The sequence below is a fragment of the Hyperoodon ampullatus genome, assembly GCF_949752795.1.
Source record: "Hyperoodon ampullatus genome assembly, chromosome: 3".
NCBI classification, from domain to species: Eukaryota; Metazoa; Chordata; class Mammalia; order Artiodactyla; family Ziphiidae; genus Hyperoodon; species Hyperoodon ampullatus.
The window spans coordinates 151,220,054-151,247,912 of NC_136916.1; the positions used below are offsets into that span (position 1 = coordinate 151,220,054).

At 43.4% G+C, this 27,859-nt stretch overlaps 2 protein-coding genes across 2 annotated transcripts; both read left to right on the plus strand.

Moving 5' to 3' along the window:
* Window positions 1-1,835: 1,835 nt before the first annotated feature.
* On the plus strand, window positions 1,836-10,325 carry LOC307050290 (acyl-coenzyme A thioesterase 1-like; the record flags this gene model as incomplete). Its single annotated transcript, XM_079700231.1, has 3 exons — window positions 1,836-2,421; window positions 7,101-7,303; window positions 9,720-10,325. The coding sequence occupies 3 exons, from the start codon at window positions 1,836-1,838 to the stop codon at window positions 10,323-10,325; spliced, it is 1,395 nt and encodes a 464-aa protein (XP_079556357.1).
* Window positions 10,326-24,472: 14,147 nt separating this feature from the next.
* Window positions 24,473-27,364, plus strand: LOC307050291 (peroxisomal succinyl-coenzyme A thioesterase-like; the record flags this gene model as incomplete). The annotated part of the gene is made up of 3 exons (XM_079700232.1): window positions 24,473-24,929; window positions 25,795-25,997; window positions 26,774-27,364. The coding sequence occupies 3 exons, from the start codon at window positions 24,473-24,475 to the stop codon at window positions 27,362-27,364; spliced, it is 1,251 nt and encodes a 416-aa protein (XP_079556358.1).
* Window positions 27,365-27,859: the final 495 nt, after the last annotated feature.

Below are 27,859 nucleotides of genomic sequence, written 5' to 3' on the forward strand. Positions count from 1 at the left end.
ATTTTCATTGTTTTTTTGGCCGTGCCGCACAGCATGGAAAACTTCCCCTAACAGGGATCGAACTCATGCCCCCTGCATTGGAAGAGCAGTGTCTTAACCACTGGACCGCCAGGGAGGTCCTTTTTTTTTTTTTTTTTTTTTTTAATGGTGCACATTTTAAAAGAAAAGACCTATGATTATTATTAGCTGGTGTGAATTACGCAACAAAGTGACAAAACTCAATTCCAGTCCACTCCTCTGGCTATTAATGTTACCGAACATAAGTCCCTGTGCCTGATGCACAGTGAGGCCAAACAATACCAAAACGTTGGAGTTTGGAACAGAGAAAGGTTTATTGCAGGGCTATGCAAAGAGATTGGTAGCTCATGCCTTAAAAACCCCAAACTCCCCTAAAGCTTTCAGCAAAGCCCTTTTATAGGAAGGGTGGAGGGAGCGTGGTTGTTGCAAACTTCTTGATGTTAGATCCTTTAAAAAAAAAAATTATGTATTTATTTAGTCTGCGCCGGGTCCTAGTTGCAGCATGCTTGCGGGATCTAGTTCCCCGACCAGGGATCGAACCCCGGCCCCCTGCATTGGGAGCGGGGAGTCTTACCCACTGGACCACCAGGGATGTCCCAGATCCTTTGTTCTTGAGGTCAGGTCAGGTCAAGGTCAGGTCACGATGTTCTCATAAATCTCCACCAAACAAATGTTACTCTCTGTTCCGGCCTGAAAGGGCAAAGTCCCAAGGCACAACTTTCACCCACAGCGCCGGGTCCCCAGACCCTGCCCAGCCGTCATCACTGAGGGAGCAAGGCGTCCAGGACCCAACTGGCCCTCAGGCTCCTCAGGCCGCCCAAAAGGCAGGGGTCAGGTCCCACAGACTGCGACCCAGGCAGACTACCGCTGCCATTAGGTCACAGAGACGGGCATGGGGGAGAGGTTCACCACTGCCTCAAGGCCTGGGCACCGCCAGTGGGCAGCCTTGGCAAGGGCTCTGAAGCCCTACAGGACACAGCCCCCAGCCTGTCCTGGGGCTCCCCAGCGCACTTGCTGGCAGGAGGCTGCGGAGGGCCTGGAGGGCCCCAGGGAGAAGGCCGGGATCTGATCCACCTCTTACCTCACTCTCCGCTGGAGGACCACCGCCGGTCGGACAGTTGGCGGAGCAGGACCGCTAATCGCCTCTCTAACCTTCCCGCTTTGGGGTTCTCACGGTAACCGGTCGCCCAGGGTAACTGCGTGCAGCAACGGCTGCGCGCCAAGGGCTGCTCGCTGCCCCGCTCCACCGCAGGATCCCGGGCAGGCTCAGGGGCTCGGTCCCGCCGAGGGGCGGGCGCTGCCTCAGCTGCCGTCTGCCTTAGCAGCTGGGCTGGGGGCGGGGGCAGAGACCGGGGTCGCCACGGTCGGCCCGGGGCCCGCGTCGGAGCCAATCGGGCGGCTGGCTGCTGGAGGCGGCGGCGGCCGCACGCTCCTACATCATGGAGGCCCCGGCGTCCGGCCGGCGCGCCCTGCCCTATTACATTAATTTTGGAGACTGGACACTTTGTTAAGTGCCAGGCTCCTTCAGGGGCAGCCCGGTCCAGCCCACGCTGCACGAGCCAAAGAGCTTCTGAGAGGCAAAACTAGGAAAATTCTTCCCAACGTAAAGTTCCTGTGTGTCTGCTTTCGCTCTTGCTTTTAAAGGTCGGACACTGATTGGCAGGACTTCGCGGCCCTCCAAAGAGTTATAGCAGGATGCTCGGCCCCATTAGGCCTTAGGCTGCAGATAGGCAGCCTGTCGCTAGAGGGACTCTAACTAGTTTCTAACTTTCTTCACAGTCCTCTTCAGTTGACCCGAGATCTGAAAAAGGCGAGAAATGGTGGCCTCATTTCCGGCTCTCCTGCGACCCTTCCGACTCTGTCGATGGGACCCGACACCCTGGGCGCGGTTGGCAGGGCCTACAAAGCTGAGGACCGGTGACCCAAACTCTTGGGCCCCTGCCAGGATGGCGGTGACAGTGACGCTGGAGCCCGCGGGCCGCTGCCGCTGGGACGAGCCGGTGCGCATCGCCGTGCGCGGCCTGGCCCCGGAGCAGCCGGTCACGCTGCGCGCGTCCCTGCGCGACGAGAAGGACGCGCTCTTCCGAGCCCATGCGCGCTACTGCGCCGATGCCCACGGCCAGCTGGACCTCGAGCGCGCGCCCGCGCTGGGCGGCAGCTTCACGGGCCTCGAGCCCATGGGGCTCCTCTGGGCTCTGGAGCCCCAGAAGCCCTTGCTGCGGCTGGTGAAGCGGGACGTGCAGACGCCTTTCGCCGTGGAGCTGGAGGTGCTCGATGGCCACGACCCGGAGGCCGGAGGGCTCCTGGGCCGGGCGGTGCACGAGCGCGACTTCCTGGCGCCGGGGGTGCGGCGCGAGCCCGTGCGCGTGGGCCGGGTGCGCGCCACGCTCTTCTTGCCGCCGGGTAAGCCCCCTTCCTCCCTGTTTATCTTGTCTGTGAGAGAGAAAGGCAGTAAGTAGGTAGCTCCCAACATTCCGAAGGTCTGTGGGGCCTGAAAATTTCGAGGAGACAAGAATGGAACGTAAGGCTGGCTGGGGAGGTGGCTCTGCTGCTCCAAGACAGAGGTCAGAACGAAGACATCGCAAGGAAAGGGTAAAGATAGTTGTAATTTAAAAAAGTAAAAGGAGTTTCCAGTTTTTAAAGTTTTCTTTCTAAAGTTTCTCAGTTTTACAACTTTGCTTCTAATTCCCGGAGTATATTAAGATTTAAGAAAATTACCATGCAGGAAGAAGGCCTCTTGCTATCCACTGGAAATCTTCTGAATTATTGGTTTATTTTACCATTACATAAAAAGCAACAGGCCAATAAAAAAGTTGAAAGATGTTTATCCTGATTAGGATCAGGGAAATGCAAAGTAAAACTAAACACTACACTCAACACCCTCAAAATTTAGAAGTCTAACATTACCAGTTTTTGACCAGTATGTGGAGGAAGAGGAACTCCCATACACTGCTAAAAGGAACACAATTGGGGCTTCCCTGGTGGCGCAGTGGTTAAGAATCCACCTGCCAATTCAGGGGACATGGGTTCAAGCCCTGGTCCGGGAAGATCCCACATGCCGCCGAGCAACTAAGCCTGTGCACCACAACTACTGAGCCTGCACTCTAGAGCCAGTGAGCCACAACTACTGAAGCCCGCGCTCCACAACAAGAGACGCCACCACATTGAGAAGCCCATGCACTGCAAAGAGTAGCCCCTGCTCACCGCAACTAGAGAAAGCCCGCCAGCAGCAACAAAGACCCAACGTAGCCAAAAATAAATTAAAAAAAAAAAAGAGGAACACAATTATTCATCTACTCTGGAAAAAATTGCTTTTACTTAGAAAGTTGACTGTCATTCTACTCCTGGTGCACCAATAGGTATTTATGTTTGTAAGAGCAAAAACAACTGGAAACAGCCTAAATGTCCATCAGCAATAAAACTGATGAATAAATTGAGGTATATTTATAGCACAAAAGTGATTGAACTGTAGTCACAAAAATCAAGGGACTTCCCTGGTGGTCCAGTGGTTAAGAATCCGCCTTCCAATGCAGGGGACGTGGGTTCGATCCCTGGTGAGGGAACTAAGATCCCACATGCTACAGGTCAACGAAGCCCGCATTCCACAGCAACTAAGACCCCACGCAGCCAAAAATAAATATTTTTTAAAAACCAAGAAGCAGGGCTTCCCTGGTGGCGCAGTGGTTGAGACTCTGCCTGCCGATGCAGGGGATACGGGTTCGTGCCCCGGTCCGGGAGGATCCCACATGCTGCGGAGCGGCTGGGCCCGTGAGCCACGGCCGCTGAGCCTGCGTGTCCAGAGCCTGTGCTCCACGATGGGAGAGGCCACAGCAGTGAGAGGCCCACGTACCGCAAAACAAAACAAAACAAAAAAACCAAGAATCAAAATGGATGAACCTCAAAAACAGTGTTGACGGAAACATCAAGTCCCCAAAGAACACATGCAGTATCATTACATTCAGATAAAATTCAAAAAATCGGCAAAATAAACAAAATGCCATTTAAGGAATACTTACAGTAGTAAGACTGTAAAGAAAATCAAGAGATTGATAAAATTCAGAATAGTGGAAAGTGAGGGAAGGGGAACAGGTACTGACAGGGCTTTGATGGTTAGTACTGAATTATTAAAGTTCTGCGTATAAAGTATTTGCCTTATAAATAGTCCTTAAAATTTGCACATTAAATACAAACTTTTAATGTAAATAGTGAAAATGTGACATAAGTAGACTTATACACAGTAGGTAGCTTTTTGAGTCTAGCATAATGTATTTCAGATTCATTTCTGTTGCTGCATATATTGGTAGTTCCTTCTTCTTGTGTCTTAGAAGTTTCCCATTAGATGGATGTGGCAGAGTTTGTTTATTCTTTCGCCAGTTGGAGGACATTTGGGTTTCAAGTCTTTGGAGATTAAGAATAAAGTCACTGGAAACGCTTGCATCCCAGTTTTTGTGTGAACACAAGTTTTCATTTTTCTTGGGTAAATACCAGGCAGTGAGACTGCTGGGTCATAACCTAAGTGTATGTTTAACTTTATAAGAAATTGTAAGCTGTTTTCCAAAGTGATTGTATCATTTTGCATCCCCACTGTTGCCCTTAAAAATAAAAGTTAGTTATTTGACTAACAAAAATGGGTTAATTTGGGAATAGCAGAGAACTGCACATTGGAACAAGCAAGCTACGGCTAAAACCATAGGCAAGTGCAACAAAGCAAGGAGAAGAACGCTATTTTATAGAGAAAAAGGAGGAAGCTGGGAGGGGTTGTTTTGAACAAGAGTCCATCAGAGAAAAGAGAGTTTGGGATAATGGTGATTTTTCATTGCTGAGTTGCTGAGGTAGTCAGTTTCTTGGCAGGGAGGCCATTTACATCTTTTGCTGTTGGGGCCTGTAGTTGATGGTTCTTTCCTGTTGATGATCTTTCTGTTGTGATCTGTAATTGACAATTCTTCCTATAATTGACATGGAGTGGTACTGCAGGAAAGCTCCCCAATTCTGACTCCATTGTAGTGTGGTTTCCCTTTATTAGTTTTCACATTTCTCCCTTTTAATCACGATCTTTCTCCAAAACCATCGATGATCAAGAGTCAGTGGAGTGGCGTTTTGTCCTTCTGTGTCAGGAAGGACCTTTCCTGGGTGTCATGTCCCTTGTTAGAGGGAAAGTGCACAGAGTGGAAACCTACTGAGGTCACACTTGAGTAACAAGGAGGGGTAGGAGGGAGAACTTTCAGGAACCTTCCATCTATAGTCCATATTTCTCAAGGCCCTAAGAACTAGAGATCATCTCTTTTGGTATATATCATTTTTACAGAGGTTTGACAGGAAACAAGTATAGAATCAAAAGTAACATGACAATTCCAAATTGTATGATGATTCTAAACCAGGATCCTAGGCCTGAAGATAGTCAACTGAACAAATATTTATTGGCACTTATTCTGATTTTGGGGAGAAAAGTTCTCCCTACTGAGGCGAACCCAGAGCCATGGATGCCTCCTGGAAGTCCCCGTTTAAAGCAGCCAGGAAAGCAAAATAGACTAGCGAATACAACAAGGGCACAGTCCATCTAAAACAATTAACCAAGTGCATTCAGGAAGGTACAGTGCAGGCATAAACATGAGGCAACAGCTAATGAACTCTTCATGAAGATAGCAAAACTTCAAAGACATTTTAAAACAGTATTCTTAAAAGAAATGTTTGTAACCAAATGTGTTATTAGTGGCATAGCATGTGAGGTTGCAAGTTCAGTTACCCTGAATTTGGATAAGAATCCAGAGTCAGTTAATAGTCCAGATGAAAAGACTAATGTGAATCCTGAACTTTCTAACAGTACTGGCCCTGACATCTTAGCAAAGCTGTCTGGTCAGATGTCATGTGCTTCAATTCTGGGAATGCTTTACTTTCAGGTCATCCTATGATGTGAGGTCCAGTGAGGGTTTGGTGCTTTGTTTAGATGTGTCATGTAAATGAAGAGTCTGTTCCCTGGAGTTTGGCGGCACAAGGGTTGGTAAGCAGTACTTGAAAGGGGCCTTCCCAGTGGGGTTAAAAAAGTCTTTCTGGAGGTGTCTTTTTCAAGAGGAAATCTCCAGAATACAAGGTATGATGCTTAAGGTCTTCATCTCCTGGGATTGCTCTGTGACAAGATTGCTCTACCAAAGCATGATTATTTTTAATGGAAGCAACTAGGTCTTTACAGTATGAAATATACCTCCTTTTATCAGCTGTGAATCAAAAGAGGCAGGGGCCAGGTGCATTGGATGTCTTGTGACTATCTCAAAGGGTGAGAGTTTATGAGTTCCAAAGGGGGTGGATCTGAGATTTAGAAGGACCAATGGCAATGCTTTTGGCCAAGGTATTTGGAGGGTTTGTACGAATTTTGGCAATTGAGTCTTTTTTTTTTAAAAATTATTTATTTATTGGTTGCGTCGGGTCTTAGTTGTGGCACTTGGGATCTTTCTTGCGGCATGCAGACTTCGTAGTTGCAGCATGTGGACTGTTAGTTGCGGCATGCATTCGGGATCTAGTTCCCTGACCAGGGATTGAATCCCGGCCCCCTGCATTGGGAATGCGGAGTCTTACCCACTGGGCCACCAGGGAAGTCCTGCCAATTGAGTCTTTGTTGTTGTTGTTGTTTTGGCTGCATTGGGTGTTCATTGCAGGCTCTAGAGCACAGGCTCAGTAGTTGTGGTGCATGGGCTTAGTTGTTCTGCGGCATGTGGGATCTTCCTGGACCAGGGTTTGAACCCATGTCCCCTGCATTGGCAGGTAGATTCTTAACCATGCGCCACCAGGGAAGTCCCTTTAAATTATCTTTAACCACAAAAATAGTACATGCCCTTTGTAAAAATCTGTGGGGCTTTGAGGCCCCAGGTATAGTGGGGAATGTGGGTTTAGCCTATGCCACAGTCTGGATCTTTGAAGACCAGAGCCGTTCAGCATTTCTGCAGTCTGGATCTTTGAAGACCGGAGCCGTTCAGCATTTCTGATTGTCAACAGAAAACTTTGACATCACCAAATAGGTAAAAATGGCTTTTGACACCACTGCAAAGAGTTTTAGTATAGTTTAGTTTTGTGTTTTGTTTCTTCCCAAGGACCTGCACCCTTTCCTGGGATTGTGGACATTTCTGGAACTGGACGTGGCCTTCTGGAATATCGAGCTAGTCTGCTGGCTGGGAAGGGTTTTGCTGTGATGGCTCTGGCTTATTATAACTATGAAGACCTCCCCAAGAGCATAGAGAACCTCCACCTGGAGTACTTTGAAGAAGCTATGAATTACCTGCTTAATCACCCTCAGGTTGGAACTTCCTCTAATTTTTATGTTCTGCGTATCAGTTCTCCTTCTCTTAAATGCTCTTGGTTTTCACAGAACTTGACAAATTCATGACAGCCCTTCCCTGCCCCCAACACACATTACCTTTCATAGTCGCTTTTCCCAGACAGTTTCCATGCAATTAGATGTTACCATATTAGATTTCCTGCTAGTAAAGATGTCCTAGCTGGAATCATGGAATCTTAAATTCCAGTATTTTATACTATTTCATTACAAGCCCAAACACATTGAGAACCCTGGGTTTGACACAGGAAGTAGAGGAAAAGGGGAAGGAGATCAGTGTCTCTAGTTTAAATGTTTGTGTTTAATAAACCTCTCCTCCATGTGCCCCTCTGAGAGCGGAGGATTCAGTTTTAAAGAAGAACCTGGTGACAAAGAACCTAGGTAGTACAAGAGCGTTTGGAGGGCTCAGGATATCAGAGGATTAGAGGATAGACCTTGCTTATTTTATAATTCAATCAGAGCTCAAGGGGGATGGAAGTGCTGGAGCTCTTAGAAAATGTGATGGGGTGTAGTGGAACCAGCACAATATGTTTGATAGAGAAAAGTTAAATTTGAGGTTTGATTTTTCCACTGAACTAGCTTCATGACCTTGGGGCCTCTGTTTCTTCCTCTCAAAAGTTGAGATGACAGTAATATCCCATTCCGAGTATCTTTATGAGAAATAAGTGGCTGAAAACAGTTAAGGGTGCTCTTGTAGAAACCATGACCAAAAAAAAAAAAAAAAAAGTGCTGTTGAGAGGTCAATAAAAAGGCATTTGTAACAGAAGAGTTTGGTAATTGACAAGAAGAGTCCTTTTGGAATAGGGCAAACCCAAATTACCCTGGAGGGGATTGAGTAGAAAATGAAGAAAGAAAATAACTACAAAGTTTCCCACAAGTTTTGCTGTGAAAGGGAGTAGAAAACTGGGGCAGAGTGGATTTAAGCTCAAAGGATTGTTATTAAAATGTAAGAGGTACTAGAGCTTGCGGTACACTGATGGGGATGAGCCAGTAGAGAAGAATGTTATGAAGGAGAGAGAGAAGGAGGAAGTAATTGCAGGAGCAGAGTCCCTGAGGATGAGAATAGATGGGATCCCAAGCACAAGCAGAGGGTGGCCTTGAATTAGAGATACTTTGGAAACAGGAGGGAAGGAGGAGAGCTTGATTCATGTAGAACTAAGTAGACTTGGAAGGGAAAGTTGAGGACAAGTTCCTACCTGATAGCTTCTATTTTTAGTGAAGGGGAATAGGAGTTAAAGGGGCTTACAGAGGTAGGAGACAAGGTGGAATGGCCTTTTGGAGAAGTGGAAAGCAAACATCAGGGAAGCAGGATTGAGGGGCAATATGGATGCTTATTTGAAATTTGTGGTCATGACATGAAAGTAAGATCTGTCCGCACGAGCATATATATATATTTTAAATTAATTTATTTATTTTTGGCTGCGTTGGGTCTTTGTTGCTGCGTGCAGGCTTTCTCTAGTTGTGGCAAGTGGGGGCTACTCCATTGCGGTGCGCAGGCTTCTCATTGCGGTGGCTTCTCTTGTTGAGGTGCATGGGCTCTAGAGCACAGGTTCAGTAGTTGTGGCGCACGGGCTTAGTTGCTCCGTGGCATGTGGGATCTTACTGGACCAGGGCTCGAACCCGTGCCCCCTACATTGGCAGGCGGATTCTTAACCACTCCACCACCAGGGAAGCACATCAAGCATGTATTTTTTTCTCCAGCAGTGTTCATTTGCACAAATGCAGGCCTGGAGGAAGTGAATAACAGGTGCTAACTGAGGTTAGCACTTTTCTGGCGAGTAGGACCAAAGGGAGAGAGGTATTAAGGGAGTTAGGGGTGTTTGCAGGGGAGCGATAATAACGATGAAGCTTGAAATCGAAGCTTGAAATCGAAGCTGGATGAGGTGGGAAGTGAGAAAATGAGAGAGGTACTGATAGGGAAAAAATGGTAGTCAGGGTGTCAAAGAGGTGGGAGTGGGCAGTACTAGAATTGCTAAACTGGAGGTAAATAAGAGGGTGATTAGAGAGTAGAATGCTTGAAGCTGAGATTTTGGAGATGATGTACTTATTGATGACTTGGTTTAGGTTATGACAATGGGAGTGTGTGTCTCAGGTTGGGGAGAGAAAAAGATAATGGGAGGTTTGGAGGTCAAGGAACTGAGAGGCCAAAGTATTTAGTTGTCATCCACATGGTTGAAGACACCAGGAATGGTGATGGAGAAATTGTGGAAAGCAAGGTAGAGAGGAAGGATAAGTCAGTATCCCAAGGCTGCAAACCCTGATAAGTGGGAGAGCCCAGATCCACGCTCAGTTCTAACCGACTCTCAAGTCCAGGCGCTACTCGCCACACTGCACTGTTCATGGACTCATTCTCCTTTTCCCTTTGGCCTTTCCTCAGGTAAAGGGCCCAGGGGTAGGGCTGCTTGGGATTTCCAAAGGAGGCGAGCTCTGCCTCTCCATGGCCTCATTCCTGAAGGGCATCACCGCGGCTGTCATAATCAATGGCTCTGTGGCCAGTGTCGGCGGAACCTTACACTACAAGGGTGAGACACTGCCGCCTGTGGGTGTCAGCCGAAGTCGATTCAAGGTGACCAAAGATGGCCTAGCAGACATTTTGGATGTCCTGAACAGCCCTTTGGAAGGACCTGATCAGAAGAGCTTCATTCCTGTGGAAAGGGCTGAGTGTGCCTTCCTGTTCCTTGTGGGTCAGGATGACCACAACTGGAAGAGTGAATTCTATGCTAATGAGGCCTCTAAACGCTTGCAGGCCCATAGTAAGGCGAAGCCCCAGATCGTCTGTTACCCAGGGGCGGGACACTACATTGAGCCTCCTTACTTCCCCATGTGCCGGGCTTCCCTGCACACCTTGGTGGGCAGTCCTGTCATCTGGGGAGGGGAGCCCAGGGCTCATGCCAGGGCCCAGGTGGATGCTTGGCAGCAGCTCCAGACTTTCTTCCACAAACACTTGCGGGGGGGAAAGAGGACAATCCCCGGAATGCTGTAATCGTTTATCCTGGGAACAGCTGCCACAATTAGTGTATATGTGTAGTTTTTTTCTTTTTAATAATTACTTCAGCATTAAAGTGAATGTACCAAGACATTTTCAAGATATTTATAAATTACATACTTTTTCAGTTGTTTGGGAGGAGTGATTCTACAGAAAACACAACAGATGGAGAAAGCATGCCCTTTAGTGTCTAACAACACATAACTGACAAGGCTTTAACTCTGAAAGGAAAAGAGTAATACCTGGTACACAATTGGGGCTCAGTTATTATTTGAATAATTTATTATTGATTTTGTTTAATAATTAATTTATAAATAAATGATTACCTACTGTGGAAGAAAAGCATATAAAATATCAAAAATATTATCAGATCTGAGTTTCTCATTTAAGAATGGAAATGAACATCTTAGCTGTAATTACTATACTAGTTATAAAACTACTTCGATGAAAAAAGTTACTAAAAATTTTCAAAGCAAGTATGTTTTTAGTTCTTTGATATCTTCTCCTTGAATGAGTGAGCATTCTCCTCATGCAAGTGTATTTTAAGTTATTTTTGTGTCTCCACATATGGACCTTTGTGATCTAGTTATTTGGAAAGCTGGTAAAACATTTAGATGAATTTCATAAGTGACTTTAATAATGATTAGCGTGCAAATAAATGATTCAGTTTTGTACCACTTGATATAAATAGTTCCATATTAAACTTACTAAACTTTTCTAAAGCTTAATGTGTTTAAAATAAAAAACACCTTAATTTGTGATATGGTGTTCCGGTTCCTCAACTTTCTTTTTCAGTAAAGCAATTCCTGACAGGTGTTTTTTCTCGAATTCAAAAACAGTACAGAACTCTTTTTGTTTTGCCAGCTGTTTTTTTCTTCTATACCATTGTGAGGCAGGTGTCATCTTTATTTTACAGATGAGGAAACTGAGACTCAGTACCTGCATGGTACCTCTAGAGCTGGGGCCCCGGCTCCCCACATCAAGTTTCTTCTCTCTTGAGCCCGTCCATGCCCTGTGCAGGGCAGCAGCTCCAGCCACAGGCAAAGGAAGTGGCTCGTCTTTCTCCTGCCTAAGTTCTCAGGGGAGTTCATGGACTTGCAGTGGGGGGGTAGGGGTATTTCAGGGCACTGATGTTGAAAGAGTAGATCTGGAACCGTGTTTAAACCCTTGACATAGTAGTATGGTTTTGTGGGAGCTGGCAGGCAACTCAATGCCTACACTCCTTCCCTTGATTGTTAACAATGTGTATGTGATTTGCCCTCCTCTTCCTCTTTCCTCTCTATCTCTCTTTCTGCTACTTTCTGTAAACAGCGTCTTCCGTGACACTTGAAGGAATCGCGCCATCTATTAAGCTGGAGTGTCAGTCTTCTCTAGATGCTGATCATGAGTGATAAAAGGCAGAAGCAGCAGAAATTTGCGGGCCAATTAATGACGAAGTTAAATTGTAGACCATGTATTTCAAAAGACACAAAGATGATTTCCTCTTTAAATTCTCTTGAGTAGGAGGATCTAAGAAAAGGGGAAATAGAGACACCATAGGCACATGTTCTGGAGGGGAGAGTGAAACTACATACTATGATGTGAAGATGAGAAAAGAATTCAGAGTGATAGTGGCTTTTGATATGGGTCTTAACTGATAGGATCTCTTTTTCTCTGAATCTAGAGTAATAAAAATTCATAGAAAACTTGGAAAATAGAGAAAATTATTCACTAGAAAAGGAGTTGTATATAATCCAATCACTAGAAACTAGCACACTTAACATTTTAGAGTATTTCCATTTTCCTCTAGGCTTGTTGTTGTGTGTATTGAGTTTTTACTCAATTAAGTGTACATCCGTTTTACCTCAGTATTGTATGATGTTTTTCTTACCATGTTATTATATTCTTCAAATACATGAATTTTTAAAAACAGTGATATGTATTCCATTGATTGGTGCTACAACCCTTCATTTAATCAATCCCCTATTGTTAGCCCTTGACATTGTTGATAGTTTTTCTTTATAAAGTCCGTTCCTATGGTGAAGGGACATATACATGTATAAGTCTTTGTGTGTCACTGATTATTTAAGAGAGATTCTTTGAAAGGAAATTACTGGGTCAAACTTCTAAACAGTATCATGATCCTTTACTATGCATACCAGAAACAACTACACCATCAAAGACACTGTATGAGACAGCCATGTTGTCAGTACTGGTGTAATGTGTGTGTATAGGTGTGCGTGTGTCTAATTTTTATAATTTTATAAATTTTATAGGTTGAAAATAGAATCTCATATTGTTGTGCTTTGTTTGTTGTTGTTGTTGTTAGTGAGGTTGAATATTTCCCTCTCTTATTGGGAAAATATTTGTATTCCTTTTAATCTACATTTCCCATTCCTTTAGAATGTTCACCTGTTTCTTCATGACCTAGAGCAGCATTTCATTATGTATTTCAGAAGTAGATAATTCTACTATATGTTGGCAACATTATATTACCTTGTTATTTGCCATTTAAACTATGTGTATGTGTGTGAATGTATGTGTGTCAGGATTTGCAAGATGGACTTGATGATGGAAGGTGGAAATGATAAGAAATATGTGTACTGGTCTCTGCCTGTACCTTTCTCCCAACTTCCAGCACAGAGCTCCTAAACCCTTGTAAATTCCTAACTGATAAAAGCACTAGTAGCATCTTTTGTTCTATCGAGGCGACTCTGGGTGGGCTCCTGGATGGCTCCTGGATGGGGACTGGTAACCAGAAAGACCAATCCATGATTAGAAGCTTGGAATTTTCAGCCGTCTTGCCCCATTCTCCAGGGGAGAGCAGGGCCAGAAACTGAGTTAATAATTGATCATGCCTATGTGAGGAAGCTGCCAGAAAATCCCAATAGTATGGGGTTTGGAGAGCTTCCAGGTTGCCAAACACTACCACACAGGCAGGGTGATGCACCCCAACTCCATAGGGACAGAAGTTCCTGTAGTCGGGACCCTCTCAGACCTCGCCCCATGCATCTCTTCATCTGGCTGTTCCTCTATATCCTTTGTGATTTCCTTTAATAAGGTAGTTGATGTAAGGGTTTCCCTGAGTTCTGCGAGCTGCTCTAGCAAATTAGTTGAACCTGAGGAGGGGGTTGTGGAAACCTCGGATTTATTGCCAAATCACACAGAACTTGTGGGTACCCTGGGGACCTATTACTTGCAATTGGCAGCTGAGGAGGGGTGAGAGCAGTTTTGTGGGACTGAGCCTTTAACCTCAGGGAACTGACACCATCTCCAGGTAGATAGTGTTAGGACTGAATTAAATTGTAGAACATCCAGATGGTTGTCTCAGAGATATGCCTGGTTTGGAGATAAAAACCTCCACACATGTGGTAACCAGCAGTGTCAGAAGAGCAGTGTTCTGTGTGAGTAGTAAAGGAGACACACAGAAAAGAAAGACACAGGAAGAGAACTGTAGGTTTTTCCTTATATACAGAAGACATTTTAGGAAGTCAAAATAACAGGCTCAGTGGTGGAAAACTCAAGTGTGTTCAAGTATAGTTGTCCATGTTAGAGTATAGGGTACACATAAAATAGCAGTGGGTAAACACTACAAAAGGAGGAGAATGCTATGTGATAGACAGTCTTAAATGTGTTTAATTGTACAGGCAAAGGGAGACCTTAAAGATTGGTAAGAAAGAGGGTGATATAGTTGCCATTGTACTTTAGAAAAAGAATATGGTGTGAAGTACCCACATGGACACTATTGCAGTAGTGAAGGATTCTACTGCAGTGGCTTATGGGAAGAGTGGACCCTTTCTATCTTACACACTTTATGGGATCTCAAAATTTCTTGATACTTTCTAGTTAAACCTAGAAGCTGTAGGGAGGGAGGAGACTGTTCCTTTTCCTAAAAGAGGTTTCATTCTGAACAGTACTTGGACACCAATTCTGCATGGACATCAGTTTGGATCTGGAGAAGCCCCAGGGTAGGAACTAATCAAACCTCATTTTAGGAGAGGACAGTGCTCTTCAGGCTTCTTCATGCCTTTAGTGGCCATTGACTGGACCACATCTAGCTAATCAGACCCCCTTGACATCCTCTGTTACCTCAACAGTATCCCTTTGTTTGTGCTCTATTTCAATACTTGTTACTATTCGAATATCAACAAAATTTCTACTAGGAATGAATGTGATTTTACCTTATCTCACCTGTGTAGGGGAGGAAAATTTTTACCTATACTCTTTTGGAGTTTCTGACTAGGCTTGAGAATAAAATTGACATAAGACAGATTAACAAGAGAAAAGAATACTAAGTTTTTTTTTACATGAACATCAAGGTCTCAACAAGGAAATGAAGACCAGAAGAAGAGGAAAAAACGAAGTATTTATATAGTAGTTTGAAGAGAGTGCAAACTGTGGAAAAGTAAAATATACGGGGAAACTAAAGGAAGATAAATTATTGTGACAGTCATGTGCAGAATTCTCTCAGCCTTGACTCCTATTTCTGGTGATAAGACTGAACTTTCCTCCCGTATAGGGAGGCACCACTCACAAGGGAGTCTCCTCTTCTGCTTTCAAGGAAAAAACGGGGGATAAGTGCCCTTCTTGCGCCTGCTGTTTTTCAAGTGCCTTTAGCTCTAGTCAGTATGCCAAAGTGACATACTTTGGGGTGGCATCCGCTGAACCCTTCACCTGAATTGTTTCCACAGTATCTCTCATCCCCACTTGACTTTGAGAACTGAGGATAAACTGAGGGAGAATTTTCATCTTGCTGTGAAATACTGTGTGCTTAATTTCTTCATGTTTCCCAACATGTTTTTTTCTAATGGCAAATTCTGAGTTCAAATCTAAAACACAAGAGTATTCTAAAAGTTAACCTCTAAATTCCTTAACTGGTCCCACTAATAGTCATAATTCTTATTAGTCCCATATTTTCCTTCTGTAAATTCTAAAATATTCCTTTCTTGTTCTAACTTCTAGAAAGCCACCAATACCGTAATGGGTCTCCTCCACTGCTCTCAGGGATGTTGTCAAGTGCTTACCCAGCAAACATTACCCCTCCTCCTGGTATAAGACTTCCGGATTTTCATTCAGGAATTGGCCATCCTCTGCAGCTATGGGCATCAGGGAAAGCTAACTCCACCCTGATGGCAAGGGCAATGACGGTCATCCCTGTTGGGTTTAAGTCAATCTCAACATTCCATCCAGGGGAAAGTATGTAATTTAGGTGACATACTTGGAATTCTGGATTTTTTCCCTCCCATTAAACATGAACAGGGCTTCCCTGGTGGTGCAGTGGTTGAGAGTCCGCCTGCCGAGGCAGGGGACACGGGTTCGTGCCCCGGACTGGGAAGATCCCACGTGCCACGGAGCGGCTGGGCCCGTGAGCCATGGCCGCTGAGCCTGCGCGTCTGGAGCCTGTGCTCCACAACGGAAGAGGCCACAACAGTGAGAGGCCCGTGTACCGCAAAAAACAAAACAAAACAAAACAAAACAAAAAAACATGAACGAAGATGCAGGAAGCCCCAGTTATTCCACCAGTCACCATGTGACACTGTGATTGTCAGAGCAGACAGAAGGAAATTGTTCTTGGTGTCATCACTGAGCTATCGGATCAATCAAATATGAAGCCAGACCTATTCCTGATTTTCTATCAAATAAATTTCCTTATATTTTTAAAGGCTTTAATTTTTTTAGCATGTTTAGGTTCACACTAAATTGAGGACAGAAATTTCCCATAGACCCCCTTCCCCCACATATGCACAACCTCCATCAACATCCCACACCAGAATGCTACATTTATTACAACTGATGATGCTACATTGACCCATTATTATTACCCAAAGTCCCTAGTTTACATTAGGGTTACCTCTTGGTGGTGTACATTCTATGGCTTTGGACAAATGTATCGTAACATGAATCTACCCTTATTGTACCATACAAAATTGTTTCACTGCCCTAAAAATCCTCTGTGCTTCACCTATTCAACCCTCCCTCCCTCCAACCTCTGGCAACCACTGATCTTTTTACTGTCTCCATGCTTTACCTTTTCCAGAATGTCACAGAGTTGGAATCATACAGAATGCAGCCTTTTTAGATTGGTGTCTTTCACATAGTAATATGCATTTAAGGCTCCTCCATGTCTTTTCATAGCTTGATAGCTCATTTTCTTTTTATTGCTGAATACTGTTCCACTGTCTGGAAGTACCAAAGCTTGTTTATCCATTCACCTACTGAAGGACATCTTGGTTGCACCCAAGTTTTGTCATTCTCCTCACATTTTGAAGCAAGTTAGGCACCAGTCTTCACTAGCTCTTATTTAAGCCTTGACTTATGGATCCAGGCTTTTTTTTATGATGTAGCTTTGCCAACTGGAACATCTGCAGTAGCTTCCAAAATTAGCATGGAAAGGAAAGAATATAGGGAATCATGTTTTATGACCAGCCCAGGGGGTATCATTTTTGCCCTCACCCCGCTGGTAGAACTCAGTCATCTAAACCTACAGAACTACAGAGGAGCCTGGGAAATATTATCCTGTTTTCCAGGAATGAGAAATAAACTGGTAGTGTTAATTAATTTTAAAGTGTATTCAGGATGGTTGTGGCATTGGGAACCAGTCAGACTCTTCCGCAAACACATCCTAACTGAGCTACAGGCCCCTGGGACACTTAGCCCCAGGTAATACTTGAGACCACACTCAATAAAATGTGAAGAATCTGGTTAGGGAAGCTTTCTACTGGTAAGTATATAAGCTTAAAATCTCCACAATAGACAGGGGATGGGGGTGGGGGAGGTGGACAGGAGAAAAGGCAGCTCTGACCAGGGAGGGGACTATACTAAGTAAATATCTCCAGTTTAAGGAGAAAGGAATAAAGTCCTCCTTCTTTAATAGGACAGGGAGGTTGTCCCCAGTGAGTCAGCATGTTCAGTGAACTGAAATTAAGCCTGATAGTGACATTCACATACCCCACACATTTATATAGAACCTACAGTCACTTCCCATTCAGGAGAAGGCTGCTGGGGCAAAAAACTTCTATAACTGCAGAAGAAACATGCAAGCTACGTAAATCAGTGAGTCTAACCCTTCATTTGTGAATATAAATGGACCAAGAGGAAAAACCAACAGCACGAACCATAAGCGCCACATTGAGCAAATAGAACCACTGACCCAAGAATAAACACAGATTATCCAGGGAATCATATACAACTTAGAAAAAACTCTCACTGACATCCTCAGATATGATATTTGAGAATATTTTATCAGAAAACAAGAAAAAGTTGCAAGTTTTAAAAATCAGAGAAAAAGAATTTATTGGAAATTACAAATACGATTGCTGAGATACACAATTCAGTAGATGAGCTGAAAAACAAAATGGACACGACTAATAGCCAAATTAGAGATTCGGAAGGAAGACTTAAAATCTCTCACAATTTGCTGAAGCAAGAGGTGGGAAATGTGTGAGAAAAAATTAAGGCATAGAAGATTGTAACACATACTCTGCTCTACTAGCAGCAATGGTCTTGGTTTTGGATTACCAAATTTACCAAACAGAATAGGCTTCACCCAGCACCAAGTTTACTTAGATTTAAGAATTCAGAATAAGAGAAGATACAGCCACAGTATAAAGTCATTATGCACTCAGGATGCATGTGGTCACACAAGATGAGGCTGAGTATATATAGACAACTTGTGGCTTCAGATTAAAAGGCTCTATACAGAAATGAAGAGAAAGCCATTAAAAATGTCCAATTTTGGGGGGCTTCTCTGGTGGCGCAGTGGTTAAGAGTCCGCCTGCCGATGCAGGGGACACGGGTTCGTGCCCCGGTCCGGGAAGACCCCACATGCCGCGGAGCGGCTGGGCCCATGAGCCATGGCCGCTGAGCCTGCACGTCCGGAGCCTGTGCTCTGCAACGGGAGAGGCCACAACAGTGAGAGGCCAGCACCGCAAAAACAAACAAACAAACAAAAAGAATCCACCTGCCAATGCAGGGGACATGGGTTCAAGCCCTGGTCAGGGAAAATCCCACATGCCATGGAGCAACTAAGCCCTTGCGCCACAACTACTGAGCCTGTGCTCTACAGCCCACGAGCCACAACTACTGAGCCCGTGTGCCACAACTATTGAAGCCCGTGGCCTAGTGTCTGTGCTCCGAAACAAGAGAAGCCACCACAAGGAGAAGCCCATGCACCGCAACAAAGAGCAGCCCCTGCTCACCACAACTAGAGAAAGCCCACGTGCAGCAACGAAGTCCCAACACTGCTAAAAATAAATAGATAGATAGATAGATAGATAACCAACAAGGACCTACTGTATAGCACAGGAAATTCTGCTCAATATTCTTTAACAACCTAAATGGGAAAACAGTTTGAAAAAGAATAGATATATGTATACGTATAACTGAATCACTTTGCTGTACACCTGAAACTAACACAACATTGTTGATCAACTATACTCCAATATAAAATAAAAATTAAAAAATTAATATACAGAAATCTATTACTGGCTTTCCTGGTGGCGCAGTGGTTGAGAATCCACCTGCCAATGCAGGGGTCATGTGTTCGATCTCTGGTCTGGGAAGACCCCACATGCCGTGGAGCAACTAAGCCCGTGCGCCACAACTACTGAGCCTGTGAGCCACAACTACTGAGCCCGTGTGCCGCACACTGCAACAAAGTGTAGCTCCCGCTCGCCACAACTAGAGAAAGCCCTTGTGCAGCAATGAAGGCCCAACACAGCCAAAAATAAATAAATTAAATAAATTAAAAAAAAGAAATCTGTTGCTTTTCTATACACTAACAACAAACTATCAGAAAGAGAAATGTAAAAACAATCCCAGTTACAACTGCATCAAAAAGAATAAAATACATGGTAATAAATTTAATCAAAGACATGAAAGACCTATACTCTGAAAACCATAAGACACTGAGGAAATAATTTGAAAATGATAAAAATAAATACAAATACATACAGTGCTCATGGATTGGAAGAATTAATATCTTTATTTTTAAAAATTTTTATTGGAGTACAGTTGACTTACAATGTTGTGTTAGTTTCAGGTACTTTTAAAAAATAATTAATATCCTTAAAATGTCCATACTACCCAAAACAACCTACAGATTCACTGCAATCTATCAAAATATCAATGGCATTTTTCACAAAACTAGAACAAATAATCCTAAACTTTTTATGGAAATACAAAAGACCCTAAATAGCCAAAGCAATGTTGAACAAGTAGAACAAAGGTGGAGGTATCATGCTCCCTGATTTTAAACTAAACTACAAAGCTACAGTCATCAAAACAGTATGGTACTGGCATAAAAATACACACATAGATCAATGAAACAGAAGAGAAAGCCCAGGAATAAACTCATGCTTATGTGGTCAATTTACCTATGACAGAGGATGCAAGAATATACAGTGGGAAAAGGCAATCTATTCAATAAATGGTATTGGAAAAACTGGTCAGCTACCTGCAGAAGAATCAAACTGGACTACTTTCTCACACCATATACAATAATAAACTCAAAATGGACTAAAGACTTAAACATAAGACCTGAAACCATAAAACTCCTGGAAGAAAACATAGACAGTATGCTCTGTCATTGGTCCCAGCAAATTTTTTTTATATGTCTCTTCACACAAGGGAAACAGAGCAAAAATAAACAAATGGAACTATATCAAAATAAAAAGCTTTTCCACAGAAAAGGAAACTATCAACAAAATGAAAAGGCACCCTATTGAATGGGAGAAGATATTTGCACACAATATATCTGATAAGGGGTTAATAGCCAAAATAGACAAAGAACTCATACAATGCAACATGACAAAAACAAACAGCCTGATTTAAAAAAAATGGGCAGAGGACTTGCATAGACATTTTTCCAAGAAGACATACAGATACCCACCAGGCACATAAAAAAGATGCTCAACATCACTAGCCATCAGGGAAATGAAAATCAAACCCACAATGAGATATCACCTCACACTTGCAGAATGGCTGTTATCAAAAAGACAACAAATAACAAGTGCTGGCTTGAATGTAGAGAAAGTAAATCCTCATGTACCATTGGTGGGAATATAAGTTAGTGCAGCTGCTCTGGAAAACAATATGGAGGTTCCTCAAAAATAAAAACAGAACACCCATATGATCCAGCAATTCCACTTCTGGGTGTTTTTTCCAAAGAAAACAAAAACACTAATTCAAAAAGATATATGTACCCCGATATTCATTGTAGCAGGATTTATAATAAACAAGATATGGAAGCAACCTAAGTGCCCATGAATAGAAGAATGGATAAAGAAAATGTGATATATGCAGGTATATATGTATATGTATACACACACACACACACACAATTACTGAGCCATAAAAAAGATTGAAATCTTGTTACTTACAATACATGGATGGACCTAGAGGGTATTTTACTAAGTGAAATATATCAGACAGAGAAAGACAAATACCATATGATTTCACTTATATGTGGAATCTAAAAAACAAAACAAAACAAGACAGAAACAGACTCACAGATACAGAGAAGAAACAGGTGGTTGCCAAGGGGGAGGAGGTAGGTGGTTCAGTGAAAGAGGCGAGGGACATTAAGGTACACACTTCCATTACAAAATACTTGAGTCACAGGGATGAAATGTACGGCATGGGGAATACAGTCAATAATATTGTAATAACTTTGTATGGTGAGAGATGATAACTAGACCTATGTACATTTTGTAATGTACAGAAATACTGAGTGCCTACGTTGTGCACCTGGCACTGACATAATGTTGTAGGTCAATTATTCTTCAATGTTTAAAAAATGGGCAAAAGATATGGATACCTCACCAAAGAAGGTATATGGATGACAAGCATATGAAAAGATGCTCAACATCATATGTCATTACAGAACTGCAAAGTAAAATTAACAATGAGATACGACTACATACCTATTAAAATGACTGAACTCTAAAATACTGATAAAATTAAAAGCTGGAGAGAAAATGGAGCAAGAGGAACTCTCATTTGTTGCCGGTGAAAATGCAAAATGGTACAGCCACTTTGGAAGACAGTTACCTATTTCTAACAAAGCTAAACATAGCCTCAGCATATGATCCAACAATCACTCTATTGTATAATACATCCATACAATAGAATGTTACTCAGCAATAAAAAGAAATGACATATCAGCCTTCAGAAAAACATGGAAGAGGCTTAGGTGCATATTGCTAAGTGAAAGAAGCTAATATGAAAATGCTACGTACTGTATGACTCCAACTATATGATGTTCTGGCAAAACTACACCTAAAAATATCAATGGTCACCTGCGGATGGGAGGAGGGGACGAACAGGTGAAGCACACAGAATTTTTAGGTCGATAAGATTATTCTGTATGATACTGTAGTGATGGATACATGACATTATGTATTTGTCAATTTTTACAGGCATACCTCCGAGATATTGCAGGTTTGGCTTCAGACCACTACAATAAAGCAAATCACACAAATTTTTAGGCTTCCCAGTGCATATAAAAGCTATGTCTACACTGTACTGTAGTCTGTTAAATGTGCAATAGCATTATGTCTTAAAAAAAACAATGTATACACCTTAATTAAAAAATAATGCTTAGGGGTAAGACAGGAATAAAGACACAGACCTACTAGAGCGTGGACTTGAGGATATGGGGAGGAGGAAGGGTAAGCTGTGACAAAGTGAGAGAGTGGCATGGACATATATACACTACCAAATGTAAAATAGACAGCTAGTGGGAAGCAGCCGCATAGCACAGGGAGATCAGCTCGGTGCTTTGTGTCCACCTAGAGGGGTGGGATAGGGAGGGTGGGAGGGAGACGCAAGAGGGAAGAGGTATGGAAACATATGTATACGTATAACTGATTCACTTTGTTATGAAGCAGAAACTAACACACCATTGTAAAGCAATTATACTCCAATAAAGATGTTAAAAAAATAATAATGCTGTTGAGAAAATAACGTTGATAGACTTGCTGGATGCAGGGTTGCCACAATCCTTCAATTTGTAAAATACTCAATATCTACAAAGAGCAATAAAAGGAGGTATGCCTATATAACCTAACTTAGACTTCGGTTAATAATAATGTATCAATATTGGTCCATCCACTGTAACAAATATGCCACGCTAACACAAAATATTAATAACAGGGAAAATTGTGTGGGAAGGGAAAGTGGGGATATGGGAATTCTCTATACTTTCTGTTGAATTTTACTGTAAAGTTGAAACTTTTTCAAAAATAATGCCTATTAGTATTTTTTTTTTTTTTTTTTTTTTTTTTTTTTTTCGTTATGTGGGCCTCTCACTGTTGTGGCCTCTCCCGTTGCGGAGCACAGGCTCCGGACGCACAGGCCCAGCGGCCATGGCTCACGGGCCCAGCCGCTCCGCGGCATGTGGGATCTTCCCAGACCGGGGCACGAACCCGTGTCCCCTGCATCGGCAGGCGGACTCTCAACCACTGCGCCACCAGGGAAGCCCGCCTATTAGTATTTTAAAAATCAAAATTTATCTTAAACAAGTGGTTGAAGTGGGAAAATAATACAAAGTATATAACTTTTTTATTTAAAAAAGCAAACAAACAACAACAAAAAGAATAGTACCGTAGCGTGTTCACACTCCCATATATGTACGTACTTTAAACATTCAGAATCAAAATCTAGTTGGATGCACTCATCTTTGGGGGAAAGCAGCAAATGAACAGAGAAGACTATGTCATTCACACTGTAAACGTTTCAGTATTGCTTACATCTGCTTTGGAAAATGTTTTTTTCCTTTAAAAAGAATTTAAAAAGCAGGATGCAAACCTATGGCAAATATCTCATGAGAAACAAAACACTGCATGGGCTCAATCTCTGCCTCTATGAAGTCAAACATGACATTTTGCTTCTCAATATTCTTCTAAGACTTTCACATACACTATCACCTTTTATCTCCATATAGGACACTTCCATCACGTTACGCACAAGAACTCTTAAACCCCAAAAGATATAAACTTACTTAAGACTTCAGAACTAGTCAGTGCTGAACTCAGAGGTAGAATTCTAATATATTTCACTGCAATGCTGCTGCTCACTGTTGAGTTCCACGTTTGGAGTTAAGTCATGGTTCTGACAGTTATTAGAGGCTAATCCTCAGCATCTTAACATTTTCCAAGCCTTAGTTTCCTCCTTTCCAATATTTGAAAAATACTCCCAGTGTTTTATAAACTTGTTAAATTTTGTATGTACAACAGGTGGGACATTGCTAAAGAGTAGCCATTACTATACTACATATAAAATGCTGGGCATCCCTGAACATTATATCTATATTGCTTCTGACGTGACATTCAAAAGCTTGACATTTAGTATCTACTAAGGCCGAACATTCTTATTCTCTATAGTACAGCAATTCCACTCCTAGGTATTCACTCCACTGAAACACACATACATGTCCATTAAAATGGACACATGTTCACTGAATGCTCAGAGCACTATTCCTAAGAATCCTAACGTGAGAACTACCAACTGTCCACAGGCAATAAAATCGTCAAATACATTTACAATCACAAAATGAAATACTATTTCGCAGTGATAATGAACAAACTACACCCAACAAAACGATGAATCTCACAAACGTAATGAACGTTGAGCGAAAGCAGACACTAAAAAAGGCACGCTGAAGGATTCATCACCATAAAAGGCAGAGTTGGGAAAAATTAGCCCGTTTTGTTGGACTCGGATAGAGCACCTTGGGGAAGGGAAAGTGACTGGAGCAGAAATGAGGGTGGCTTCTGGAGAAGTGATGATGTTTCTGGATCCTTGTGCTTGGTTACCCCAAGTATGTTTGGGTTGTGAAATTCATTAAAATACACACGTAGAATTTATGCACTTTTTGTGTGTGTATAACTCATTAAAAGTTAGAAAAAAAAAAAGGTTGTCCTTTTCCATGGAGAGGCTGGAATTCTTGGTATTCTGCCTAAAGTCATTCAGCTCTGGTTTCACCACGAATCCATACCCAACAAATTTCACTCCCACGAGGGAGAGGTTTGAGAAGAGGCGTATACGCGGGCGGGTTGGGCGCTACAGCCGGACAGCAGGACATCCCGGTACGCCCCGCCCTGGGCCTAGAGTACGACCGGGCACTTTTACCTCAGAGTAGTCGCGACCGCAGCCGTGCGCCAGGGATGGCGGTGACAGTGACGCTGGAGCCCGCGGGCCGCTGCCGCTGGGACGAGCCGGTGGGCATCGCCGTGCGCGGCCTGGCTCCGGGGCAGCCGGTCACGCTGCGCGCGTCCCTGCGCGACGAGAAGGACGCGCTCTTCCGAGCCCACGCGCGCTACTGCGCCGACGCCAACGGCCAGCTGGACCTCGAGCGCGCGCCCGCGCTGGGCGGCAGCTTCGCGGGGCTCGAGCCCGTGGGGCTCCTCTGGGCTCTGGAGCCCGAGAAGCCTTTTTGGCGGTTTCTGAAGCGGGACGTGCAGACGCCCTTCGCCGTGGAGCTGGAGGTGCTCGATGGCCACGACCCTGACGCCCAGCGGCTACTGGGCAGCGCGGTGCACGAGCGCGACTTCCTGGCGCCCGGGGTGCGGCGCGAGCCCGTGCGCGCGGGCCGGGTGCGCGCCACGCTCTTCCTGCCGCCGGGTAAGGCTGGGGTGCTGGGACCTCGACAGCATGTTCCCTGGGCTGCCTTGGTTTCTGACACCGCCTCCCAGGGAGTTTGGCTTGGGAGCAGGGTCAGAGAAGCGGATGTTGACTAAATCAGAAACCTGACAGCCACATTGGAGGCTTTTGATATGTTCCGCACTGTGCTACGCGTTTTGCTTGCATTAATTCATTTAATCTCTATACTATCCCAATGAGGTGGATACTGTTATTATGCAGATAAAAAAAAAGACTGGATGGGATCGGTAGGTTCACTTTGCTATTAATAACTACGCTACAGATCTCTACAGGCATCAGCTGATCGCTTTTACACTAAATGATGACGGTCAAGGAATCTATTGCCACGTCTCCCTTCTGTAGTGTCCTGGGTACACTGGGCCCCTTACTCACTTTTTCATGTTCCTCTCTACCACAGATCACTTTTCGGACTTCACTGCCTTCCTCACCTGAAGCCTTGCCTGGTATTTCTTTTTCTTTCCTCTAAGTAGACATCTGAACCAAAAATAACGAATGGCAAGGGTTGGTGCGACACAATATAAAGCTTTGTTTTGATTCTTAACTCTGTGTCCAGTCCTGTAACAGAACACTGCAATTCAACACTGTCTAAAAGGTGAAATTCCTCCTTCAATGATGCAGTCATTAGACTTTGTTACCCTCCCTTACAACTAAAGATTCTTAGAACCTTGGAGATAACTTGGAACTTGTATCCCTTGTCCATAATGACTCAGGAAGCCGTTTTCTTTGATTCACGGGAACCCACTAAATACTTCAGAAAGCTCTCTAAAAGGAAAGCAATTTCTTTAAATTATATAATACCTTCTCTTTATAATATTACCTTCTCTAGGACCAGGACCTTTCCCAGGGATCATTGACATCTTTGGTGTTGGAGGAGCCCTGTTGGAATATCGGGCCAGCCTTCTGGCTGGCCATGGCTTTGCCACATTGGCTCTAGCTTATTGTGACTTTGAAGATCTTCCCAAGAAATTCGACACCATACACCTGGACTACTTTGAAGAAGCCCTGTGCTACATGCTTCAACACACCCAGGTTCTCCTAATGTCCTTTATCATTCTCTCTAGAACTACCTCCAGAGAGGGTGTCACTTTGCACTCACCTGTGCCAGGTGCATTGATGCTGCTCTATTCTTCTTTCACAGAGATTTCTTCTACTCCCCTTTCTCTGTCAGATGGATTAATGTTGCAGAATTCACTGGAAAATTCATGTGATGTTTTATTTTAGGGAATTATGTAGTAATATTAAAATTTCTTTTGCAAGTGGAGTTTCTAAATTTTTAGCTTTGCATGCTTTTTAATCTTTATTTTTCTGATAGCAGAGTATGTTCTCAGATTTTGATCAAAACTTGTCCACCCATTTCACAAGCTTAGAACCACTCAGTTGGACTCTGAAGTTTTACTTTGTTTCTATAAAGTTAATCATTTGTCAGTATATATTTAGATGGGGTCTGACGAAAGAGTCGCTTCTTGGAACAGAATTTGGTTCCACACAGATGCCCAGGAACATTGATGCTTTAATTCAACATGAATGGAGCTCTGAAATTGACAGGCTCCAATGACTCAGCATTCTCTAGTGGATGACTCTCTGGAAGTTTGCAGCCAATTCCCAAATTTGCCAGTGAGTTTAAGATTTGTTTGCCGTGTGTCCAGCAAGATCTCTACATGGGAAGAAACTCTGTCAGCTGAGGTTGAGTCTCTTGTGGCCAATTCACAAATTAAAGCTAGCAGCATCTCTAGTTGCATTTAGAAAAACATTTTTCTGTTGGGTAGGTTCTTGACTTTTGACTCTTGTCCCTTCTTTTCTTACAGGTAAAGGGCCCTGGCATTGGACTTCTGGGCATTTCTTTAGGGGCTGATATTTGTCTCTCCATGGCCTCATTTTTGAAGAACATCTCAGCCACAGTTTCCATCAATGGATCTGGCTTCAATGGAAACAAAGCCATATACTACAAGGAGAATAGCATTCCACCACTGGGCCATGACCTAAGGAGAATGAAGGTAGCTTTTTCAGGCCTCCTGGACATTGTGGATATAAGGAATGATATTGTAGGGGGATGTGAGAACCCCTGCATGATTCCAATAGAGAAGGCCCAGGGGCCCATCCTCTTCATTGTTGGTCAGGATGACCATAACTGGAGGAGTGAGTTATACGCCCAGATAGCCTCTGAACGGTTACAGGCCCATGGAAAGGAAAAACCCCAGATCGTCTCTTACCCTGGGACTGGGCATTACATTGAGCCTCCTTACTTTCCCATGTGCCCAGCTTCCCTACACAAATTACTGGACAAACCTGTGATCTGGGGTGGGGAGCCCAGGGCTCATTCTAAGGCCCAGGTAGATGCTTGGAAGCAAATTCTAACCTTCTTCACCAAACACCTTGGAGCTTGCCCCAAATTGTAATGTCCCAAATTGTAATTGGTCTGTTATTGACAGGAGAGATTCAAGGTCAGATTTTAGTGTTTAATAATCTTATGTGAATCACTTGTCCCCTGGATAACATTAAATTCATGTCATTGGTATTAATGCTATATTTTAGGTAACTTTTTTGAGATTAATTTTGTCATTAATTTTTCTAATGTAACACATGCCTGTTGTAGAAGATTCAACTAGAAGTATACAATACTAAATAGTAAAAAGTATCAACACTATTAAAATTTGTGTTTTCATCTAGATTTTTTAACTTAACACTTTGAGGCACAGATAAAATTTAAAGCTGAACAAATACTGGGCTACCTTTTCCATCACTGGGTATCATTTATATCAGGTCCAGGTGCAGATGAAGTTCCTCAGGTATAATTCCTTGGGTATAGCTCCTTGAGTATCTTTCTTCTCAATCTGAAGATCTGTGAAGTAAAGAGACAAGTTAGCTGTCCACATACACAGACATCCAGAATA